At 41.6% G+C, this 24,058-nt stretch overlaps 1 protein-coding gene across 2 annotated transcripts in view; it reads right to left on the bottom strand.

Moving 5' to 3' along the window:
- The window catches only part of MCCC2 (methylcrotonyl-CoA carboxylase subunit 2), a 59,254-nt gene that overhangs the window by 18,397 nt on the left and 16,799 nt on the right, over window positions 1-24,058 (bottom strand). For both annotated transcript variants that reach the window (XM_081090040.1, XM_081090041.1), the window contains exons 7-11: window positions 18,051-18,164; window positions 12,681-12,745; window positions 7,536-7,635; window positions 7,329-7,424; window positions 3,142-3,214 (exon numbers count right to left, since the gene is read on the bottom strand). In XM_081090040.1, coding sequence (XP_080946166.1) covers window positions 3,142-3,214; window positions 7,329-7,424; window positions 7,536-7,635; window positions 12,681-12,745; window positions 18,051-18,164 — 448 coding nt within the window. The remainder of the gene's footprint in view (window positions 1-3,141; window positions 3,215-7,328; window positions 7,425-7,535; window positions 7,636-12,680; window positions 12,746-18,050; window positions 18,165-24,058) is intronic.

Genomic DNA, 24,058 nt, shown 5'->3' with positions numbered 1-24,058 from the left:
GGTAACTAGCTTGCCTGAAAATGCCTGTGGAAATGACAGGCCCTTGAAATAAAGGGGAGACCTAGCAGGTTTGGCTCAGTGGATAGTATACCGGCCTGAGGACTGAGGGTCCTGGGTTCGATTTCAGTCAAGGGCACATGTCTGGTTGCAGGATCAATCCCCAGTGAAGGGTGTGCAAGAGGTGAGAATCTATCAATGATTCTCTCTCATCATTAATGTTTCTATCTCTCTCCCTCTCCCTTCCTCTCTGGAGTTGATGGAAATATTTTTTTTTTAAAAAAGGGAAGGAAGGAAGAAAGGGAGGGAGGGAGGAAGAAGGGAGGAAGGGAGGGAGGGAGGGAGGGAGGGGATACACTCAGCAAAGGCAAATTTAAACAAAAACAGGAACACTGTCAAGCCTGGTGATAACCAAGTTTAAAGTAAGAAATCTAGATAAGCTTAGAAGAAAAGTGCATCACTCCACTTTCATTTTCTGTTTGCATTTTTTTCTTTCTCCTTTCCATAAGTGTTGTTATATTTCTTAAAGGTGAAGAAACGAAGGGAAACGTGATTTTGTGAGGTACACACTTTATAGATGATTTCAGGAAGTTAATTATTTTGTGAACCTGAAGACCTTGACTAGAGAGACCTTCCAAGAGTAACTCTCAACAAGCCTACTTATGACTATATATAGATGTCAAATACCTGGAACCCAAGAGTCAACAGCTGTGCTGGTTGCAGTGGGTCAAAGGCAGCACGCTTCCAAAGTTTCTAGAACCTGGCTCTGTCTTCAAACTCAAGGTGGACAGGTTGCCATTAAGACACCCTGTTTGTGATGCCTGACACAAAGCAGGTGCTCAAAAAATTAATGGATAAGACTGTTATGCAGTTTATTGATAAGCAGGACACTAAATTTTTAAAATTTTATTTGTTCTTTACTCTGACCTTTCATTTATTTATTTTTATTTATGTTTATTTAATGTGATAAAAATGAAACACTGATCAATGGTCACCTAGATTTCTCTTGGTCTTTCAGGCCTAAAATCCTAGCCACACTCTCACTGGCATTGCAGAGAGGGGTGAACTTCTCAAACAGCCCAGCAATCCACTTTGAGTCCTGCCCCACCCACAAAAAGGCTGGGAACTTCGCTCATCTCTGGGCAGCAATGTGGTACCCCTGAAGATAGCCTGCCCTCTTCACTATTTAGACTTTTAACCCATCCTAGCCCTGCCTGGGATCTCCAGTAACAGGACTAGTGAGTGCAGCTCATACCCCACTATAATAGGGACACCCATGAAGGAAGCACCTTCACCAGCTTCCTATAGGCCAAACAGGAAAGTAAAATATCCAAGGAACTACTAGGGCCAGCAAATGGCAAGGGCAGAGGCAGGAAGAAACCCTTAAGAGCTGCCTGGGACACCTGATCCTTAGAAAAATCTGTTCTTCGCCTTCTCACTCCCTCCCCCCGAAATGGCCCTCACCTTCTCATGTTCCCTCTTATTCTCCCTCTCACCTCTCATGCTCCCCGACTCTTCTTCTCACTTCCCTCCCCTTCCCCCAACTTTACTTGAAGTCCAGTACAGTCAAGAAGAGATGGAGGAAACGGGATATATCCTTAGTATTGTAGGGGACAAAGGTGCCACCAGCTTTTTAGCAAGTACAGGTCAAATACATAAAAAGAGATGATAAGACAGCCATCCATCTTAAGAAAGACGCAGAAACAGTTTGAACTTATTTTAAACTGCCCCACAATGAGGGTTACATCCTGAACTATTAAGTGGTAAATCCTGTCTATATATCAAACAAAAGCTCTTAAACACCTAAATACAAAAACATAAATTCCACTCCCAGTGTGAACCATTCTCTTGCTCATAAATCAGACCAAGAGAAAGTGTGGTGACTTACCCTTAAGCTTCAATGTATATTTGCAAGTTGGATTTTTTACAGCTGGTTGTTTATTCTACTTGGAAATGTTGTCTTCAGACTAACTGCTACATTTTTCAGCTTTTATCAGACCAAAAAAAGTGCCCACATTTGTTCTGCCATTTGTCCAAGATAACTATGGGTCTAGCATCTATGTTTCAAATACTTTTCTCCAAAGGCCTACAAACTTAACACTTCAGGTGAATGAATTAACTTCTATAAATATCCTTGTTTTGTTTTTTCAGATTTGGTATTCTGGCCTATATTCTGGATCTAGTATTTGCATAAGCCAACATAAGAGGCCATGAGGTTTAATTCAGTCTGCATCCTCCCAGGAAGTTTTAAACATTATATACAATTTCCCCATTGAATTAGAGACTAAATAATACAAAAGATTGTGCTGAGCCCCGCCAGTGTGGCTCAGTTGGTTAAGCATTCTCTCATGCACCATAAGTTGTTAGGGCACATGGCCAGATTGCAGGCTCAACCCCCAGTGGGGAGTGTGTAGGAGGTGGTTGATCGATGTTTCTCTCTCTCATTGATGTTTCTATCTTCTCTCCCTCTCCCTTCCTCTATCTTAAAAAAAAAAAAAAAAAAAAAAAATCAATAAAAACATATTTTTCAAAATACGGTGCAGAAATATTCAAAATAGTTATCCAGAGAAACAAAAAGAACTACAAATATTTCTGCTAATTTGACAATAAGAAAATTTTTTAACATTTTATCTTTATTGTTGAAAGTATTACAGATGCCCCCTTTCTTTCCCCATTGACCCCTTCTAGCCTGCACCCACCTCCCATTCCAAGCCTTCACCATACTATTGTCTGTGTCCATGGGTTATGCATATATGCATATGTTATTTGGTTAATCTCTTCCCAACCACCTACCCATCCCCACCTTCCCTCTAAGATTCAACAGTCTGTTCTATGTTTCTATGTCTCTGGATCTATTTTGTTCATCAGTTTGTTTTGTTCTAAACTTTTTATACAGCTAATGCTGCTAAGTCACAGATAAAGACCTAGACCACAGCATCTAGACATCATCATTTAAAACCTGGATCCATGAAGCCATTCAGCTTCAGTTGATCTTTATAAAGCAGCTCCCTTTAGATAATGACTCACACATCTGTACTGCTCTAAATAACAAAGCTCATGTCAAGTGCATCAAAGCCTTGAGACAAGACAGCATTTATTTTCAAGCAACAGAAAATGTTCACATTCAATTCTTCATCTTTATACCTGTAACTAATGTGTCTCCATATAAGGCTTTGAACTCATTGAATCTGCTTCCATCCACGATTCTAGCAATGACCTAAGAGGAAAAATAACAATGTCCCTGAAAATTATATTACAAAGAAATTGTTACATTGAAGTTATTTATAAGGAAAACAAATTCATAGTGAAGTTGTCACTTTCACAAAATTTCACCCTACATAGAAAATCTTTTCACGAGAATTTCACTTTTCATACAAAGTCATTCTGGGCTCTGATTTTACACTTCACTACAGAAGCATTAGCACTGTGTTGACACCAGAGAAGCAGAGAGGCTCCGTGAGCTGGTTGCCAGACTCAAAGCTTCAGTGGCTGTTCAAATGTACTGGCCTAGGGTCAGGGATTCAATCAGAAAGCAAGGTAGAGAGCTTAGTCAGAAGACCTCCAACTTGAGGTATCACAGATGATTTGCATGTCCTGGAGCAAAGTCACTTAACCTCTCTGAGTCTCGGTTCTCACTTCTGCAAAGATGGGACAGAGTTGTGAGGATGTGATGATGTAGTAGCAAAATAACCTAAGAAAATAATGCTGAGATGAAAAACCAGCTCTGGCTCCCAGCTCTACCACTGAGAAATTAAGAGTCACAGCCTGGCTAGCTAAAATCCTCTAAGCCTCAATTTCCTCATCTGTTTTTTAAAAAATGATAAGACTTAAAAAGTGCTAACCACAGCACACTTCCTGGCTGTCATTAAAAGGTAGCTATTATTATTAATCCTTTGAAGGGGTTCAGAAGAACAGATGCTACTTTGACATGTGGATTATTTTGAGCTGGAGGCAACTGAGACCCTACCAGGTCATGAGAAATTTTTACATCTCCCTTAAAGAATCAAAATTAGGGGCCTCATCCATACTCAGAGTTATCACTGACCTATCCATAAGGCAGGGGGAAATTCTAACTGTTGAACATCTGTTCTTCTTAATGTCCTGAGAATGACCCTCCTCCCTTCAGCACTTTCCCTCATCTTTAGCTCAGAATGCCCTATATATCTCATTTTAACTTTCTGTCCCTGAACCTCTCATGTATGTGGAGTCTTTCTCATGAATGTGAGGGTTCCATCATACATGCGTAATTAAATTTGCTGTTCTCTTAATCTAATCTGCCATGTGTAGACTTCATTGTTAGACCAGCCAAAAGAACCCTGATGGGTAGAGGAAAGTTTCTTCCTCCCCTACACCTTCAATAAAGGTTTATTGATTATGAATCTGATAATAAAGGATCACCCCACATACATATATAATTAACCTAAAAGGAGTAGAAACCACTAAATAGTTCATCCTCAAAGTTCATCATTATACATCAGGACTATTTCAAGGAGTTCCAAACATGAAGCATATTCCAAATTCCTTCAAAAACTATTTTACATGATACACATCATTTTTCTACTAGTTCAAACTTCCTTTCTCCTATTTACTACATCAATGTAGGCCTTCTTTTTGTAAGATGCAAAAACTGAAAATGAGTGAATGTTTCCCAATATCTTTCTTTCCAAAAAGTAAAGCTTACTTTGAATTATTTTTTAGTTATTTTCCTAAAAGGTCTGACTATATAATGAAAACGTTATCTGTTGTAAGTGGTATGTTCCTCCAGAATTGTATCTTTTATTTTTTTTAATTGATTTCAGAGAGGAATGGAGAGGGAGAGAGAGAGAGAGAAACATCAATGATGAGAGAGAATCACTGATCGGCTGCCTCCTGCATGCCCCCCACTGGGGATTGAGCCCGCAACCCGGGCATGTGTCCTTGACCGGAATCAAACCCAGGACCCTTTAGTCCACAGGCTGACACTCTATCCACTGAGCCAAACCTGCAAGGGCCAAAATTGTACCTTTTAAAAACAATCAACACATAATAACTACTATTCTTCAACACGAAGATAAAGTGACTCAAAGGGCACAACAGCCCTGACTGCTTTGGCTCAGTGGATAGAGCGTCTGCCTGTGGACTGAAAGGTCCCAGGTTCGATTCCGGTCAAGGGCATGTACCTTGGTTGCGGACACATCCCCAGTGGGGAGTGTGCAGGAAACAGCTGAATCGATGTTTCTAACTCTCTATCCCTCTCCTTCTCCCTTCCTCTCTGTAAAAAATCAATAAAATATATATATATTTTTTAAAAAGGGGCACAACAGCCTAGGGTCACTTAGTGTGAAACTACCTTCTATTTGCTTTACAATGACCACCCAGCCACATAAAATATAGTACTCATCTTCACAATGACTCAAACTTTAGAAAGCAAACATATCATATAGTACAACTACTCTTGTATCTAGGAGTGGAAATCAATGCTGAGTATCCATCCCAGTACCACTGACTAAGGAAACAAGGACCAGAAGCTGGGTTTTCTGATTCCTATCCCAGTGCTGTCCCACAGCTCCTTCACTAGGAAGACTACTTTACTAGAACAGAAAAGATAATAAATTATCCTCACAATGATGAACATGAGTTAGCAACAGGTGGAAGTCCAGGACACTATTTAAGAAGGCAAGAGTCTATCTTCATAAAATAACCTCCATTAAAATGAAATGGAACTGCCATGAAAGCATGGATTTGCATCTGTGCAGCTCATTTCTGTGTTCCTGATACCTGAAACAGCACCTTCATAGAACAAGTATTCAAAAAATATTGATGAATACATGAAAAAAAGATGGTTTTCCTTAAAAGAATGAATTCTCAACCATCTAGAAAACTTGGCTATCTGGAGCAACACATTTTTTCAAGCACCTCAGACGGTAAGTACCATTTTTTCTGTGCCTATAATTGACTGAAAAGTCAAAATAAAATCCCAATTCTAAAAGTTACAGTTGATTAAGTCATCTTGCTAAAGAGGAGCTCCAAAGAAATCCAGAATTTAACAATAGAGCATTTCCTAAATAAACAATTACATACATCCATAAGTGGGATAATACATTCATTAATTCATTCAAATAAATATTTACTGCGTGCTTACCATGTTGTACATTATATAAGGAGTTAGGATCAGGCCATGGAAAATGTTTCATAAAGAACCTTTAAATAATTGTAAAATGTTTATAATTCAAACTGGAAAAAGTAGAGTTAAATATATATATATATATATATATATATATATATATATATATATACGTATGTATGTGTGTGTGTGTATATATACATATATATATATATGTGTATATGTATATACTATCACAACTCCATAAAAATGTCTACATATACATTAAGTCAAAACACCAAAATATTAGCTGCTTTCTCTGGATGGTAGAATTATAAGCAATTTTATGTTTTTCTATATTTTCTGTTCTTTCCACAATTAATACATTAATAGTTTTATAGCCAAGGGGGAAAGTAACAAAATATTAAGACAGAGAATCTGGTATTAAAATACTTTTCTAGTGCCCAGCGGTATAGCTCAGAGGCTGAGTGTCGACCTATGAACCAGGAGCTCGCAGTTCTATTCCCGGTTGGGGCACATGCCCGGGTTGTAGGCTCCATCCCCATGGGGGGCATACGGGAGACAATCAATCAATGATTCTCTCTCATCATTAATGTTTCTATCCTTTCCTCTCTGAAATCAATAAAAACATATTTTTAAAAAATAATAATTTCCTAGCATAGAAAGTATTCTACCAGATATGGATACTGAACAAAATAAAAGACTACATGCTATATGCAAACTCTAAAAATTGTTACTCTAGACTATACAAGACTATATCAATAATCTGTAATCATAGCAACAATGTGTAATCTTCACCTGTAATCAAAGTCTAATCTTTGCTAATGTAATATTGATATAAAAGGGTATGTTTTTTCTTTCAACAACATTTCATTCAATTCCTGAAACAAAAATATGGAAAGGAAATAGCTGAAAATGAAGTTGCCCTACATCATTCCTAATGTCCACATTATGAAGTACTGTTTATGAATAAGCCAAGGTTCGTCATTGTGCAATGAAAACTTTCCAATAATTAATGGGGTTTCCCCCTCTCTCTTTTGGTATTTACTGTGTACCAGTGAATCCTACACTATGGAAAGATCTTTCCCTCACATATCTGTCGCTCCTTACTGAGATCTAAACCAGCCCCTATGCATTAAAATTATAAACAGACTCTGGCTTTGACAATGTATACACATATGAGCAGACAGACAGCAAGGTTTATGGCTCACAGTTCCACTTTACATACCTCTCGGACATCAAAGTTCCTCTTAAGGTTAGCGCCCACTATTCCGTACAATTCATCTGCAGGAAATAAAGGATCTTCAGAAGGCTCAATGGTAACCTGAAGAAAATAGAAAAATCCTATTAACCATTTTTAAGACATTATTTCAAGATGACATAAGCCAAAATGCTTTTCAGAAAAATAAAAGCTATAAGAACACATCCAACTCACATCCAACTTTTTCTGATAATTGAGACTTCTCACAATCTTCCTAGTTAAGTGAAGGGCGTGATTATCATCCAAAGCGTAGTAGTCAGTGACTCCGGACTTTCTACAGAGTAAAGTACACTAAAATAATCAGATTAGAGAAAAAGAAAAAATGAAATATCTTAAGCCCAAACACCTTCTCTCATCTATGGATGGCATCATTTTTACTTCCAAACCACTTTAATAAATGATATTTAATGTGATCTTCATAATATCCCTGGCAAACATTGTAATGTCCCTGGTATCATCCTTGTTTTACAAATAGGAAAAACAGGTATGCATAGAACCTTGCATAGAACCACCAGTAGCTGCATAAGAATCCACGCCTCTATTTCTGTCTTGACCTCTTTCAACTAGATCATGGGGCCTTGCTGATAAGGACTTCTATTTAATGGTCAGCCCACATACCTCAAATAAAATTCTACACGATAAGCCCTAACTGGTTTGGCTCAGTGAATAGAACATCAGCCTGTGGACTGAAGGGTCCCAGGTTCGATTCCGGTCAAGGGCATGTACCTTGGTTGTGGGCACATCCCAGTGGGGAGTGTGCAGGAGACAGCTGATTGATGTTTCTCTCTCATCGATGTTTCTAAATGTTTCTAACTCTCTATCCCACTCTCGTCCTCTCTGTAAAAAATCAATAAAATATATTTTTTGAAAAAATTCTACATGATAAATTCAACCATAGATGGCACACTTTAGTGATGCTGTTGGTAACAACAAAAAGTGTTTGTACCTAACTGAGCTCCTAATGAAGATGCCAACTATGGCCTCTCGCTTCTGAAAGACTGCTGAGCTCCCTCCCTCCGAAGTTACACCTAAAAGCAAGCTGTCAGAGGGTAACGAATGCAAAGGTTTAAGACACTGTCCCTCGGATCATGGGTTAAAATGAGTATTGGTAAAATGATTCTGTCTTAAGGGCCATGGAAGTTCCTGTTCAATTTCAAGTTGAGTGTCAATGAAATATGGGCTTGCTCTGGTTCTGTTCTGATTAGATGGCTTCTTATTTCAGATGTAAAGTACTATGACTTTCTAATAAAGTATAAACAAAATGGTAAAGTCAGGCAAACTATGTACCTGAAACAAAGAGAATTTTGGTTCATTTTATGAATAAGGATTAAGCTGCTGCAATCTAAATTTTGATATCTTGTCTAGGGAAAATGCCAAACCCTTGGGAGACATTTCCTAGAACTGGGCTCTCACAGTGGTGAGAGTTGTGTCACTTTCCAACTCTGGATTGGGTGTCCCTGAATAAAAGCAGAGACTGTACTTGCTTCTCGTTACAGCCCTCCAGTGCCTCTGCAATGGCAGACCCTTTCTAACTTAATACAATAATTTATAACTGATAATATCTTTTATTAGTAAATGCTTCATATATAATACCAGCTACAAGTGCTGATTTCTGGCTACACTGTAATAATTCAGAAAGCAAACAGAAGCAGGAGGAATTGCTTCCAAATCAGTAAATATTTAAAATAAAATGCTTTCTTTTAAAAGATGCCTAGTATTTACCAAAAGAGCAGGAAAGAGAAACCTTTGAGGAGGCATTACATTACATAAGTCTTTGTGTCAAATTAACTCTTCCGGATGACTCAACAGAAGTATAAATATGTATTTTTAAAGACAGCAAGAACCTCTTTGTAAATACACATTTATCACTCTTTGATTAGACAGAGAGAACCCAAAGCAATTTGTGACTAGTAATTTTATGACATTGTTCCCCAAGAAAGCCATCACCATCTAATCATTGTCCCATGATTTTAAACAAGTTAAGAATAATAGCCGGTAGTAATAGGGTGCTTAGTATGCACCAGATCCTGTGCTATGAGGTAAGAAGTATCCTTTCCTTCGTTTTACGCATGAGGAAATGAGGCTCCAGAAGGTTACGTGGTTTGTCTAGTCACAACGGTAATAAGTGAGGTAAATGAAGGATGAATTCTAGAACCTACACCCTAAATTGATATACTGCCTACAGCTTTCATGGGCACTGGATTACAGTTTTTAAAGTCAAAAACATTTTGTTAATATTCCATAAATACTATCTTCTTCACCTTCCCCAGATTAAGCACAAACAGTAACAGCCCACACTGTCCTATACCCACTCACCCTTTTCTACCTGCATCCTCTTTCTCCACAGGTTGAAAATCCACTCACTGTCTCCCTGTAACAGTCAGTAAATGGCCAGATAAGGCAGTCACCCTGATTCTCCGCTCACACAGTTGTGCTCACCTAAATGAACAAGTGTTCTGTTCAAACTCGGGCAGACCCTCAAGCTCTCCCTCTGAGCTTTTCTATGCCTTTCTCAACTCGTCATTTCTCCTTTGGCCTCTAGTTGTAAAATTGGAAGCATGATAGCATATTTTGTAATTGTTTTTTAATTCATTTCTTTCTCTTAGCTGCCTAATTAAATTATAAATCTGAGGTTGGGCCTAGGGCTAAAATTCCTCTGTATTACCCATAACACTTAGTACAATCAATCTATTCAAATAAGTGCTCAATGAGAAAGGAATGAAAACCTGGGGCAAAGATAGGCCCCTAAATCAACCCTTTAATTGGCATGGCAGTGTTCTTTGATAGAAAAGCAGAATTATTATACCCATCTGCCTCCCTGGGTTTGTTTGTGGTTGGAAGATCAAAGGTAGGTTTACCACACCTGAATCTGATGATTAGACGCTTGCCATTCAGGTCTGGGTTCTTTAGGGTATGATCCCGGGCCCTCCTCTACATCTATATTCACCTGGAGGTGAGTTCATCTCATCCTATGGTTTTGGAGTCCATCTCTATGCTGAGGACTCCCATGTAAAGATCTCCAGCACTGGTCTGGGCTCCGGACTCTTACAGCTACCTGCCTCCTCAGCATCTCTATTTGGATGTCTCAAGCATCTCTAACTTATCAGATCCAAAAGGAATGCTTGATCCTCCTGCCCCATCCTCAAATCTGCTCTTTCCCCTGCCTTCCCAATCTCAGGAAGTAAAGCCATTTCATGTCACCATCTTTGTCATCTCACCTTCTTGCACCCCTTCCATGAAATCCATCAACATGTCTCTCAATTCCACCTCTAAAGTAGAGCTCAACTCTGTTTACCCCCCTACCTTCACTACCACCATAAGCACCTAAGCCACCAGCATCTCTCACCTACGCTACTGATACACCCACCCAACTGGTCCCCCACATAGACTCTTGCCAACATTCCAAGCATTCTCTACTTAGTAGCCAGAGGGAATTTTTTTTTAATGAAATATTTGGTGATAGCACATTCTGCTTAAAGCTTTTCAATGGTTTTCTAATTACAGTAGGTCCTCGGGTTATGTTGGAGATCTGTTCCTATGGCACAAAGTAACATGATTTTTGCCGTAAGTCAGAACCCACCTACATAAGCACCTACGTCACTCACACGGAGCACATGCACAGCAGTAATGAAGTGAAACAGTAAAAAAAAATTAAAAGAAAGATAACAATTCCTGACCTTTACTTGTGGTAAATAAATAATAAAAAACATAAAGCACATATGTACATACATTGAAATGACAGAAATTTTTCTTTAATAAATAAATCGGAGATAGCGACGTAACCACGAAACGACGTACGTCGAGTCCTATGTAACCCGAGGACTGTCTGTACTCTTTACAAAAAAAAAAAAAAAGGTCCAAAACCCTTAATGACCAATTAAGATGATAAACAACAACAGTAATAATGGCAGTTAACATTTATAGGTATTTATTTAAAGCAGGTATTATTTCAAGCAATTTACATTTATCGCCTCGTTTATCACTTCATAAAATTCTAGGAGGTAGATGGTCAAGAATTCTTACCCCTGAACTCTAACCTGAAGCAGTTAAACCAGTGATGTGCAGAGCAAGCTGGCACCTGACTCACAAGAGCCTACTGTGTGCATCTCTTCCTGCGTCCTGTGGTGGGATAACTTATACTACAGACATGGGCAGATGCCACAAAGCAGGGCTTTTCCCTCCCCCAGAGAACCAGCTGTTAAATACTTACCTGCTATCAGGTACTACCACCTCAGCATCCATTTATTTGGCCAAGCGGCCTGCAAGGACCTTAAACTAACTAGCCCTACAGAGCAACTGAGGGTCACGAGCAAATGTAAGTCCTGATAGGAATTTCACAGCAGCCCTTGTAACCAGCAGTCTCCCCTGCCTCCCAGCACCTATATGTCTTATGCACCCTTAGATAAGACCGCCATCGAGCTTACCAAAATTCCACTCTTTTGGATGGAACTGAACAATCCAACCCTAGCCCAGGAACCCAAAGCACTCCTACCTAGGACCCTATTAAAACATGTGCCCCAGCCCTAGCCAGTTTGGCTCAGTGGATAGCGCGTCCGCCAGCAGACTGAAAGGTCCCAAGTTCGAATCTGTCGAGGGCACATGCCCAAATTGCAGGCTCGATCTCCGGTTGGGGGCGTGTAAGGGGCAGTCATTCAATGATTCTCTCTCATCATTGATGTTTCTCTCTCCTCTCCCTTCCTCTCTGAAATCAATATAAAAATTAAAACAAAAAAAAACATGTGCCCCAGTTTCTTTCTTTCTCTCTGTCTGAGCTGCCTTGACCTCCCTAGGTGACCCCTGAAGGCATGCCAGGTACTTCCTCCAGACCCGTGATTAACAAACTTCTTTATTTCATTTTCTCTTGTGGTCTGTTGTTGAACTGCAGTTCACCACCAGCACCCTGTGCTCCCCTTCCCAAATGTTCATTTAACCACTGGGTTTGATCCACCTTCTATATGCTCTTCCTTATATTTCTCCTTTGCAGGCCTATCACACATATACATTTATATGAATTTTGGTAATTATTTATTGCCCACCTCCCTGACTACACTGTAAACTCCCTGAGGACAGAGACAACGTCTATCATCTCAAAGATCTAGAGCTCAATGGGTATTTGTTAAATAAGAAACCTGTCTCTCCAGCCTTTCTATAATGGAAAAGCTGATGTTCTAGCTTAGAAATGCAACTCGACAGTTCAAAGAACTGAACCCTAAAACAGCAGATGGAGAACAAATTGTGGCAAGTTTAATACTTGGAAAAATAAACTTTTTAAAACATGTGGCAATCAATCCTGAAAAGAAATAACCTCTTCCGTTTCACCTGCAATGAAGATCAGCACCTCCAAGATCCTCAGCAGACACCTCTTCTCCAGTTGCTGCTTTAACCTACAACAGGGAGAAAAGTCAAAGGTGAGATCTGCCCATCTGAAATATACAAATGTTTTCCTAACACACAGCACCTAACCTGACTGTACCTACCACTCTTTCTTCCATTGAGCTAAAGACATTTTGTTTTTTCATTCCACTTGCCTAGCAAACCAGTCTACAAATGAAAAATCTGAACCCAGAGTCACTAAGGAACTTGCCCACAGCCCCAGAGTGAGATGGAACTTGATTTGAACATTTCTGGCCTAGAAGCCTGCTCTGTCCCCTCCTCAGGCTGCCTCCATTGCATGTTAAAGCCTTAGTGTCTGTGCCCTTGGCCGGCGCTCCCTGCTCCCTCTCACTCTCTGGTGAATCCCTGCTTACCCTTCAAGCCCCACCTGCTCTCTGTGCCTTTCCCTGACCCACTCAGGCCTTTCACCATTAATGACAGTGCATGTAATAACAGAGCAATGCTTGCTTATCCGTGGTCCAAGGGTATTCCACTTACACCTCCTACATGGCATTTGCCTGACTATATTTCTGTAATCTGCATGCGTCTCTGTCCTCTCCTCTATACTGTGAGTTCCTTGATGGTAGGAACTGTGATTTACTCATCTTTGAACACTCAATAAATACACTGAAATACTGCCTTTTCTTCACCTATGCTGAAAAACTCCAGTGACTATTATAAACTCTTAAAGGTATAATAACTTTAAAATGGGGAAAATATCTAAGATTCCTCACATCTAAGATTCAGAAGAATGTGAGCTAAAAGAAAGAAACCTCAAGTAATAAATTAAGAATGACTTAATTATAGCCTGAGAAATTCTAAGCAAGAAAAGTCTTCAATACTAAATGCCAATCTGATCCCTCTGGAATTGCTTATTGATTCTTACTTCTTTAAGTTGATTGATTTGTTTCTTTTTCTTCAAATAGGAAAAGCTTTAATTAGAAAAATGAACACTAATCTAAAATACAGCACAGAAATAACTTATTATTCACTACATCAAAAGCTCTGTCTTAAATAAAAAATTCCACTGGGAAAGGTAATTAAAATTTTCACTTCCAATTATTCCACCCCCAGAACCAAATTTTTAGTTCTCCTCCCAAAGAAATTCAGTGTAAAATATAATTTGGTCCAAACTATAACTAATTATAAGAGGTATCTGGATATTTAAAGCTGTAAAAAAGAATAAACACCAACATACTATATTTATTTTCAGAGATCTGACTAAAAATATAAGGATTTGTCACTAGTTAATATTTATTGAGCACCCACATCATGTTTGGTACTGTGATAGGAGCAAAAATGATAAAAGTCAAAGTAAAATTAAAATAGCTCATTCTACTAAATTATAAGTTCAGAAGATAAACAAAAGACAGGAGAACAAAAAGCTCTTTCAAAAACTTGTCTTGTCACTATGCTTTCTCCAACCATTTTAAGCTACTGCAACTCAAGCCCATATTATGTGTGAAACCTACCAAGCCTTTTCTCAATTTTCAGTGAAACAAGTGTCAAATTTAGGATTCTCAAGCAGGTGAGGATGCTGCTGCTTCTTTTTGTACCGTAAACAGTGTTTCAATGGTGGACTCCTGAACGAGGATCAGTTCTGGGACAGACTGCAGACTTGCCTGGCTGCCAAGTTAAATCTGAATCCACTGGTAACTGCTGTTAGCATTATTCTAGTAGTATGCTGCTGCCTATATTCCCAAAAAGATATTTTCAAATTTTAGTCATATCTTTACTCTTTATCTAATAAAATATAAATAAGGACTACTCATGAAAGTATGTACCCTTTAATATACAAAGGTAAATCTGGAGTGAATTTTCCTCTCATTAAACAATGATCGCTATCATGTAAAGCTAGAGAAATATTAAAGAACTAGAGGCCCGGTGCACAACATTCATGCACTGTGGGGGAGGGAGGGTGTCCCTCCCCTCAGCCCGGCCTGCGCCCTGGAGCAGTCTGGGACCCCCTCAGGGGATGTCCAACTGCCAGCTTAGGCCCGATGGGGAGCGGGCCTAGGCCAGTAGTCGGACATCCCCCAATGGGTCCTTAGTGCTGCTGCGCTCGCCAGCCTTGAGCCCGGCTTCTGACTGAGCAGCACTCACCCTGTGGGAGCGCACTGACCAGCAGGGGGCAGCTCCTGCATTCATCGTCTGCCACCTGGTGGTCAGTGCACGTCATAGCACCCGGTCGTTCCGCAGTTCAGTTGATTTGCATATTAGCCTTTTATTATATAGACTAGAGGCCCGGTGCACAAAACTTTGTGCACTCGGGGGGTGGGGGGGGGGTCCCTCAGCCTGGCCTGTGCCCTCTTGCAGTCTGGGACTCCTCGGGAGATAACGCCCTGCTGGCTTAGGCCTGCTCCCGGGTGGCAGAGGGCAGGCCCAATCCCTAGGTGCAGCCCCTGGTCGGGCTCAGAGCAGGGCCGATTGGGGTGTTGGGGCGCCGCCCCGTCATGCACAGAGCAGGGCGGATTGGGAGGTTGCAATGCCACCCCCAGTCACGCTCAGGGTAGCGCCGATTGGGGGGTTGGGGCACCGCCCCCTGTCACACTCAAGGCAGGGTCAATGGGGAGGTTGCGGCGCCACCCCGTCACGCACAGAGCAGGGCAGATCAGGGGGTTGGGGCGCTGCCCCCTGTCATGCACAGCGCAGGGCCCATCGGGGGGTTGGGGCTCCGTACCCTGTCACACACAGAGCAGGGTCGATCAGGGGGTTGAGGAGCTCCCCCCTGTAACACACAGAGTAGGGCCAATAGGGGAGTTGGGGCACCGCCCCCTGTCACACACAGAGCAGGGCGGATCAGGGGGTTGAGGAGCTCCCCACTGTCACTCACAGAGTAGGGCCAATAGGGGAGTTGGCGCACTGCCCCCTATCACACACAGAGCAGGGCCGATCAGGGGGTTGGGGCGCTGCACCCTGTCACACACAGAGCCGCAGGGCGATCAGGGTGTTTGGGTGCTGCCCCCTGTCATGCTGATACCGGTGCCGGGAGGCATATTACCCTTTTACTATATAGAATAGAGGCCTGGTGCACGGGTGGGGGCTGGCTGGTTTGCCCTGAAGGGTGTCCTGGATCAGGGTGGGAGTCCCCACTGGGGTGCCTGGCCAGTCTGGCTGAGGGGCTGAGGGCCGTTTTCAGGCTGACGGGTGACTGAAGCTCCCAACCGCTCCTTTTTTTCTTTTCTTTTCTTTTTTTTTTTTATTCTGGGCCAGCTTTAGCTCTGAGGCCTCGGCTGCTGAAAACAGGTTTCTGGCCTTTGTTTACCATCTGTATTTGATACAATGTTGCGGTCTGGCTGGCTGAAGCCCCGCTGAGTAAAGCAGGTTTCTGGGGTTTTGTTTAGCTTCTACATTTGCAACATAGTTGGTTAGAGTTGCAGCTGAGAGGCCGGCAAGTCAGGCGGGGAACGTTGGAGTCCTCCGTCACTGAAGCAAGCAAGCCTCCCTGTTCGCATCAGCTGCCTGGCTGCCGGCCACCATCTTGGCTGACAGTTAATTTGCATATCTCGCTGATTAGCCAATGAGAAGGGTAGTGGTCTACGCCAATTACCATTTTTCTCTTTTATTAGTGTAGATAATAAACACCACAGGCTTTTTGAATATGAAATGGCAGCTCCTCAGGCTGATCTGATCCTCAATAAGTTATTAAAAATTAGCACAGTCATGTGGAAAATATACTGACTTCACAACAAAGCTTACGCTCCTTTTACCATGCTTTTTAAAATAAATTTGTCTTAATATTCCAAAACCACAGATGATTGATAGACTTTTGAAGCAATAAACATACTTGAGATATAATTCACATACCATAAAGTTCAATATTAAAAGTATACAATTCAGTGTTTTTTAGCGTATTTACAAACTTTGCAACCATTACTGCCACCAACTCCAGAACATTCATCACTCACCAAAAAAAAACAAAACAAAAAAACCCCGTACTCATTAGCAGTCACTCCCAATTCCACCCTCCCGGTCCCTGGCAACTATTAATCAATCTACTTTCTCTCTATGAATTTGACCACTCTAAATATTTCACAGAAGTGGAACTATACAAGATCTGTCCTGTTGTGTCTGTCATAAAGTTTTCAAGGTTCTTCCATGCTGTGGCATGTGTCAGAACTTCAATCCTTTTTATAGCTGAATAATACCCCATTTTATATAGATGGTGGTTTTATAACATTCTTCTCTTTTAGGTATTTAATATTCTTGGACTTCACTTATATAATGGGACATTTTGTTGCTCGGTGTAGTAATTACCTGTCTCCCCACCTATCCTCTATCACTCTGAAGTCTACAGTCATGTCTGCCATAAACATGGTGGAGTGATGACTACATTACTGAAAATCGCTGGAACGGAGCTGACCAAAGGGGTGGGAGGAAGAGCCAGGATTATATAATCCAGTTCTCAGTGCTGCATCAGAGGCAGGCGACCAGTGAGGCTGCACAGAGTCCCATTCTCAGAAGGGCCCTGTGCTTGAAGTTTAATGATTGGTGCCCACTCCATTGAATTCTAATTTATCTTTGAATTTATGTTCTGTAAGTAAAGTCTGAGATGACAATGGAGTCTGTGAGTTGGAGTTTGGGCTTCAGTTCTTAGACAGTCTGCCTCCCACCACCTCTCTGGGATGGGTTCTTGGCTCCCTGCTTTCCCACTAACTGGAGCCTGGGCCCTGCCCCCTTCCTAATGATTGCTACATCTGCCCGAGTGAGGGCCTGGCCTGGCATGCACCCCCTAGAGCAGTGGTTCTCAACCTTCCTAATGCCGTGACCCTTTAATACAGTTTCTCATGTTGTGGTGACCCCCAACCATAAAATTATTTTCTTTGCTACTTCATAACTGTAATTTTGCTACTGTTATGAATCGTAATGTAAATATCTGATATGCAGAATGTATTTAGGCGACCCCTGTGAAAGGGTCATTCGACCCCCAAAGGGGTCACAACCCACAGCTTGAGAACCGCTGTCCTAGTGTCTCAGGGTGGAGCACAGCAGCACCATCACTATCCCGGCTGGCAGTGCTGAATTATGTTCACCAGCAGATGACTGGGTGGGGGTCTGAGCTAAGGGCTAGTCTCTTGCCTACTCCCCATCTGGCATGGAGGTTGCCCACCCTTGGGGGTCATGTATGCACTGAGGGTTGGGCTGGAAGAAGAGATAGCTGGAAGGGAAAAGATGAAAAGTTCTGGAGATGGATGGTGGTGATGGCTGCACAACAAAATGAATATATTTAATGCCATAGAACTGTATACTGAAAATGGTAGAAATGGAAAATGTTATACTATGTATATTTTACTTCAATCAAAACTATGTTCTTACCAAGGGTGGTCCAGCCAAGAAAATGGTACCCTGCTTGCGTACAATGATGTTTTCATCAGCCATTGAAGGCACGTAAGCACCTCCTGCTGTACAGGAGCCCATGACCACCGCTATCTGGAAACCAAGCATATATGACACTCATCAAGTACAGCCCAAACAGTGAATTATATTGTCTCTGGATCTATAGTCCCATAAATGTTGCAGTACCAGGGCACACTACTAGCTGGTCCCTGTACTTCATTTTAAAAGTGGAGTCCTCTATATCCAGCCAGGGTTGCTCAGTGGTTGAGTGTTGACCTAAGAACAAGGAGATCAAGATTCTATTCCCGGTCAGGGCACATGCCCAAATTGGGGGCTCGATCCCCAGTAGGGGGCGTGCACGAGGCAGCCAATCAATGATTCTCTCTCATCATTGATGTTTCTCTCTCTCTCTTCCTCTTCCTTCCTCTCTGAAATCAATAAAAATATATTTTAAAAAATAAAAGTAAGAGTCCTATAAACATTTGTAATAGTTTCCTTGTATCAAAGCATTTTGAAGGGCTTATGTCACACTTTTACAAAGTTTATGGATAATCTCCCTATCAAAGAATGGCCAGATAGACTATTAGCCTAAACTACTAATGGAGAACTCACGATCCACCCAAAAATTGGCAAAACTGTATGATAGGATAATTTTTAAAACTAATAAATTCTCCAAACAATTGCCACTTACCTCACAGGAAAACTGAAATAATGAGTGTTGTTAATACTGTGTGTTACCCCACATACGATACATTCTAAATATAAAACTAACGTTAGCATCACAGTTGAAAATCTTGTTCAAAAGAAAGTCAATTGTGTGGAAGCTGGGTGATGCATACAGTCTGCTTCACAGCACTATTCTTTTGTATGTATTTAAATTTTTCCATAATATAAATATTCTTTCTTAGATATTAGTATGACACAATGAACAATAAATATGGTTTGGCAATTACCCCTAGATACAAATAAGTAATATCACAAAGAAAAATAAGAAAAGTACGTAATAGATATTTTCTTTAATTATCCTATGTTGCTACCAATTCCAACATTCCACCAGTTTTCCTTATGGTCATACAATATCTGTTCTGAAGAAGAAAAAACCCACTAGTATTAATCCAAAAATAGAAGGCAGCCCAAGTCAACATTTTTTATCTAAATGGCTGGCACAAAAAGACATAATTCCCTATTTCATGTATGTTATTTAAAATGTCTGCAATATTTCTGTCACCATATTACAATGTTTATCACTTATTGTTTTTACTTATCAATCACCTAGTAGTTTGTTTCCAAAATGTCTATGGCTAGAAAAACTCATGCCTGTGAGTCTACAAAAAAACATTCATGGTAGCAGTGTTCATAATAGTGAAAACATGCAAATAACCAACATGTCCATCAATACAATATGTTTTTATTTTTAAACTTGATTTTTATTTACTTATTTTTCCCATCACTATTATCACCTCTATGCCCTCTTCCATCTCCACCCACTCCTATTTCCCCTGCCATTACCACACTGTTGTGCATGTCCACAAGTTTTTGGGTTTTTTTGCTCAATCCCTCCACCTCCCCCCACCTCCCCCCACCACACACACACCCTCCTCCCCACCAGAGCTGTCTGCCTGCTCTCTATGAGTCTATCTTTATTTTGCTTGGTAGTTCAATTTGTTCATTAAATTCCACATGAGTGAAGTTATATGGTACTTGTTTTTCTCTGACTGGCTTATTTCACTTAGCATAATGTTCTCCAGGTCCATCTATGCTTCAATACAGTATTTTGAATGGGTAAATGAATTATCAATAAATAAGTTCTTTTTTTGGGGAGGGGGGGGAGTGTTCAGTATGTGTGGTTTTTATTTGTTTGTTTGTTTATTTATTTATTTTACTACAGGCCCGGTGGACAAAATCTGTGCATGGGTAGGGTTCCTAGGCCTGGCTGGTGATCAGGGCCAATCTGTGTGGTAACTGGCAGGGTGATCAGGGAGCCCCTGCTGGCATCTGCCTTGGCTGGCCTAGGGACAGCCTGTGGGCTGGAGGCAGCTCCTGCATCGAGCATCTGCCCCCTGGTGGTCAGTGCGCATCATAGCTACCAGTCATTCACTGTTCGGTTGATTTGCATATTAGGCTTTTATTATATAGGATTTATTTCAGAGAGGAAGGAAGAGGGGGAGAGATCAATAATGAAAGAGAATCAATGATCGGCTACCTCCTGCATGCCTCCCACTGGGGGTTGAGCCTGCAACTGAGGTACGTGCCCTTGACTACGTGCCTTGACTGGAATCGAGCCTGGGACCCTTCAGTCCACAGGCTGAGGCTCTATCCACTGAGCCAAACCAGCTAGGGCAATAAATAAATTCTTTAAAAATCTAAGGCAATAATAAGAAAATGTTAACACTTCATATATCTGAATTGAGGATAGGTGAGTATTCTGTTCTATTATCCTTTGTACTTTGTGCATGTCTGAAATATTTTATGGGCGTTTTCTTCAAGGTTCTATCAGGAGAAAGGGACATGATTTCACTTAGTCAGCCTGTTCTTTGTACTGGAACACCAGATTCCATTCAAACTATTTCATTACTAAAAAAAGTCAAGGAAGTAGAGAAGAGTTACAATGATGTAAGAATCTAAAAAGAGGACACTTTTCAAAAGTAAGTCACATAGATCTAAACAGGCACAACAGGGTTCCATTAAAACAACCAGAGAACCAAAGGAGAGAAAAGAGCAGTACTGCCAGCAAGTATAGAGGTGGGGGTGGAGGAGACAAAGACAGAAGAATTAGTTTGCCAAATAATAATAATAGAAATAATAAAAACAATGAGGGAAATGAAACTGACTGCCATCATGCCATCTGGGGCTGAGAGAGGGGAGATCTACCAATTTAGTAGAAAAGTCTCACAAGTGAGTAGCTGGCAAATTATTAGCACATCTACATGAGGGAATTTTACCATATTCCTAAGAGCACTTCAGATGCATTTTCTGCACAGTACCTCTGAAACCAAGGAAATCAACAATCTACTTCTCTGACACCAGCTAATAATGGTCCCCAAACTCTTGACTTTGGTATTCACGTCCTGTTATCTTGTCCCCTTGAGTGTGTAATGGATCTGCTGATGTCCTTGTCCTATCAAATGTCAAGTGTCACTTCTGTGATCAAGTTATGAGATGCTATGTCTTCCATCTTGCTGGCACTCTCTCTCTTGCCCACTTGCTTGCTCCCTCTGCTGCAGCCAGCTGACACATGGGAAGATATTCTGTGGAGAAGCCCATGTGGGAAGAAACCTAGAAAGGGCTCTGGCCAACAGCTGGTAAGAAACGATGAGGCCTGCAAAGAACAATCCTGCCAACAACCATGTGTGTGAGCTAGAGGTTGAATCCTTCCCAGTTAAGCCTAGAGGTCTGCAGTGGGTTGAATAGTGGCTCCCAAAAAGGCATATCCACACCCAAACCCCAGAACCTAGGAATGTGACTTTATTTGGAAAAAGAGTCTTTGCAGATATAATTAAGGATCTTGAGATAAAATCATTCTGGATTACCCAAGTGGACCTGAAATCCAATCACAGGAGTCCTTATAAGACAGAGAAGAGAAGAAAACACACAGAAAAGAAAGCCATGTGAAGAACTTCTCTCGCTCTCTTTCTCAAGCTCCAAGGGCCCTTCCTTTGCCTCTGTAACTTGCTTCCTGAGCCCATGCAGTCGAGCTGGCTCACTTTTTCTACCTCTGTGACTTTATAAACTTTCTCTTGTATTGGGGGCTGGGGATTGGGGAGAAAGACCTATGCAGAGATTGGATCAGGCAACCTCAAGGCAAGAAAATGCCTCAAGCCACCAGAAACTTGAAGAGGCAAGGAACAGATTTTTCCGTAGAGCCGTTTAGGGAGCATGACCCTGCCGCCTCCTTGATTTCAGACTTCCAGCCTCCAGAACTTGAGAGAATAAATTTCTGTTATTTTTAAGCCACACACTTTGTGGTACTTCGTTACAGCAGCCCTAGGAAACTAGGGCTGCATTAGTTAATGCAAGGTTAGTAAAGCTATAGAAGTTATAATACCAGGTTAAATGGGCTAATTCCCCCTATAAAACAAAAGATCCCATTAAGATTTTCATACCAGATAATGGAAAAGCCATCTATGCAAAACTGAGCAAAACTGAATTTTCTATTTTGATAAATAAAGCATACAGATAGGTAAGGTTACTACATAACAATAAAATATCTCTATATATAAAAACCCAGTGGCCAAACGGCAGAACAACCGGAATGACCGGAAGGACCAGTTGCTCTGATGTGCACTGCAGTGGTCACCCAGCCCGATCGGGACCCTGATTGGTTCCCCTCAAGTGCCTGTGGCCCCTTCCCCCTGGCCAGCCCTGCCCCTGATTGCCCCCCAGCCACCCATCCCCGATCGGCCCACCCCCACCCCAATCGGGGGAGGACTTGGCCTGTCAACCTCCCATACTCTGCCCCCCCCCCACCGCAGCCCCGATCGGCCCCCATCAGGGTGGGCCAGCCGGACCCCACCTATGCATGAACTCATGTACTGGGCCTCTAGTATAATAAATAATAAAATAATCTATTGATAGAAAATAAAAAAGAAGAGATGTAATTGCAAGTGAAGACTAATTAGAATATTAATAAAAATACTACAAACTTAAGAAATCCAATAAAACCTAAACAAAGGAGTATCATCAGTATAATGAAGTATTTCAAACATGCAAAAAGATTACAGAATAATAAAATAAATATCCTTTCACCTAATACCAAGTCTTAATAATTCTTGACATTTGGCCAAGTTTAATTCAGGTTCTTTTTTAAAGAAATAAAATATTTCATACATAATTAAAGCCTCTACCTGACCCCTTTTTCTTCCCTCCCACTTCAAAGGTGACCACTGTTTCAAAGCCAAGTCTGTGTATTCAAAGCCAAGTATTCACATGTATGTGTTTAGACATAAATAATAGTATTATTTGATGTATTTAAGCTTTACACATATAGCAATTGGCTGTATATGTAGTCCACTATTTTTTATTAAAAATGTTTTTGAGACTTATTTATGTTGATGCATGAAATTCTAGTTCATTTACTTTAACAGTTAAAATTTGTGTTATTAATTTTCTATTAGTGATCATTTATACTGCTCTTCAACTTTTGCTATAACAAACAATGCTACAATAAACTTTCTTACACGTCTCCTCATACATATACTAGTTTCTCCAGAGCATAGTTCTAAAAAAATTACTCAGTGCCCATTCTTTTCAAAAACTTCTACACTAATAAAAGAGAAAAATGGTAATTGGCGTACGGCGCTACACTTTTCATTGGTTAATCAGGGCTATATGCAAATTAACTGCCAACTAAGATTGGCAGTTAACTGCCAACAAGATGGCAGTTAATTTGCATATGTAGGCACAATGCAGGGAGGCGAAAGGGAAAGCAGGAAGAAGCCCCCTGCCACTGACAGTGATCGGAAACCCAGGGGGGAGCTAAGAGCTGGGGCCGCCTTTGCCCTGCCCCCCAGCCATGATCGGAGAATCAGGCGCCTTTGCCGCCCTGGCCAGTGATAGCAGGAAGTAGGGGTGGAGCCAGCGACGGGAGCTGGGCACAGTCGAAGCTGGCAGTCCCAGGAGCTAGGGGTCCCTTGCCTGGGCCTAAAGCAAAGCCCACGATCGCGGGGCCGCTGCAGCTGCGGGTCCCCGCTGCCCGGGCCGGACGCCTAGGCCAGAGGCGTTAGGTCTGGGCAGGGGCGGAGCCTGCAACTGCGGGGAGCTGGGGGTCCCCTGCCCAGGCCTGACACCTCTGCCGGAGGCCTCAGGCCTGGTCAAGGGGCCGATCCAGTGATTGGTGATCGGAGGGTGATGAGGGTCAACTCCTCTGGCTGAGGCATCAGGCCTGGGCGGGGGGCTGGGGGTCCCCTGCCCAGGCCTGATGCCTGGGCCAGAGGCATCAGGCCTGGGTGGGGGGCGGAGCCGGGGATTGGGGGGATATGATGGTCCCC

Source organism: Myotis nattereri (genome assembly GCF_964212035.1).
Source record: "Myotis nattereri genome assembly, chromosome: 4".
Taxonomy (NCBI): Eukaryota; Metazoa; Chordata; class Mammalia; order Chiroptera; family Vespertilionidae; genus Myotis; species Myotis nattereri.
This window is presented reverse-complemented; position numbering and strand designations above follow the sequence as displayed.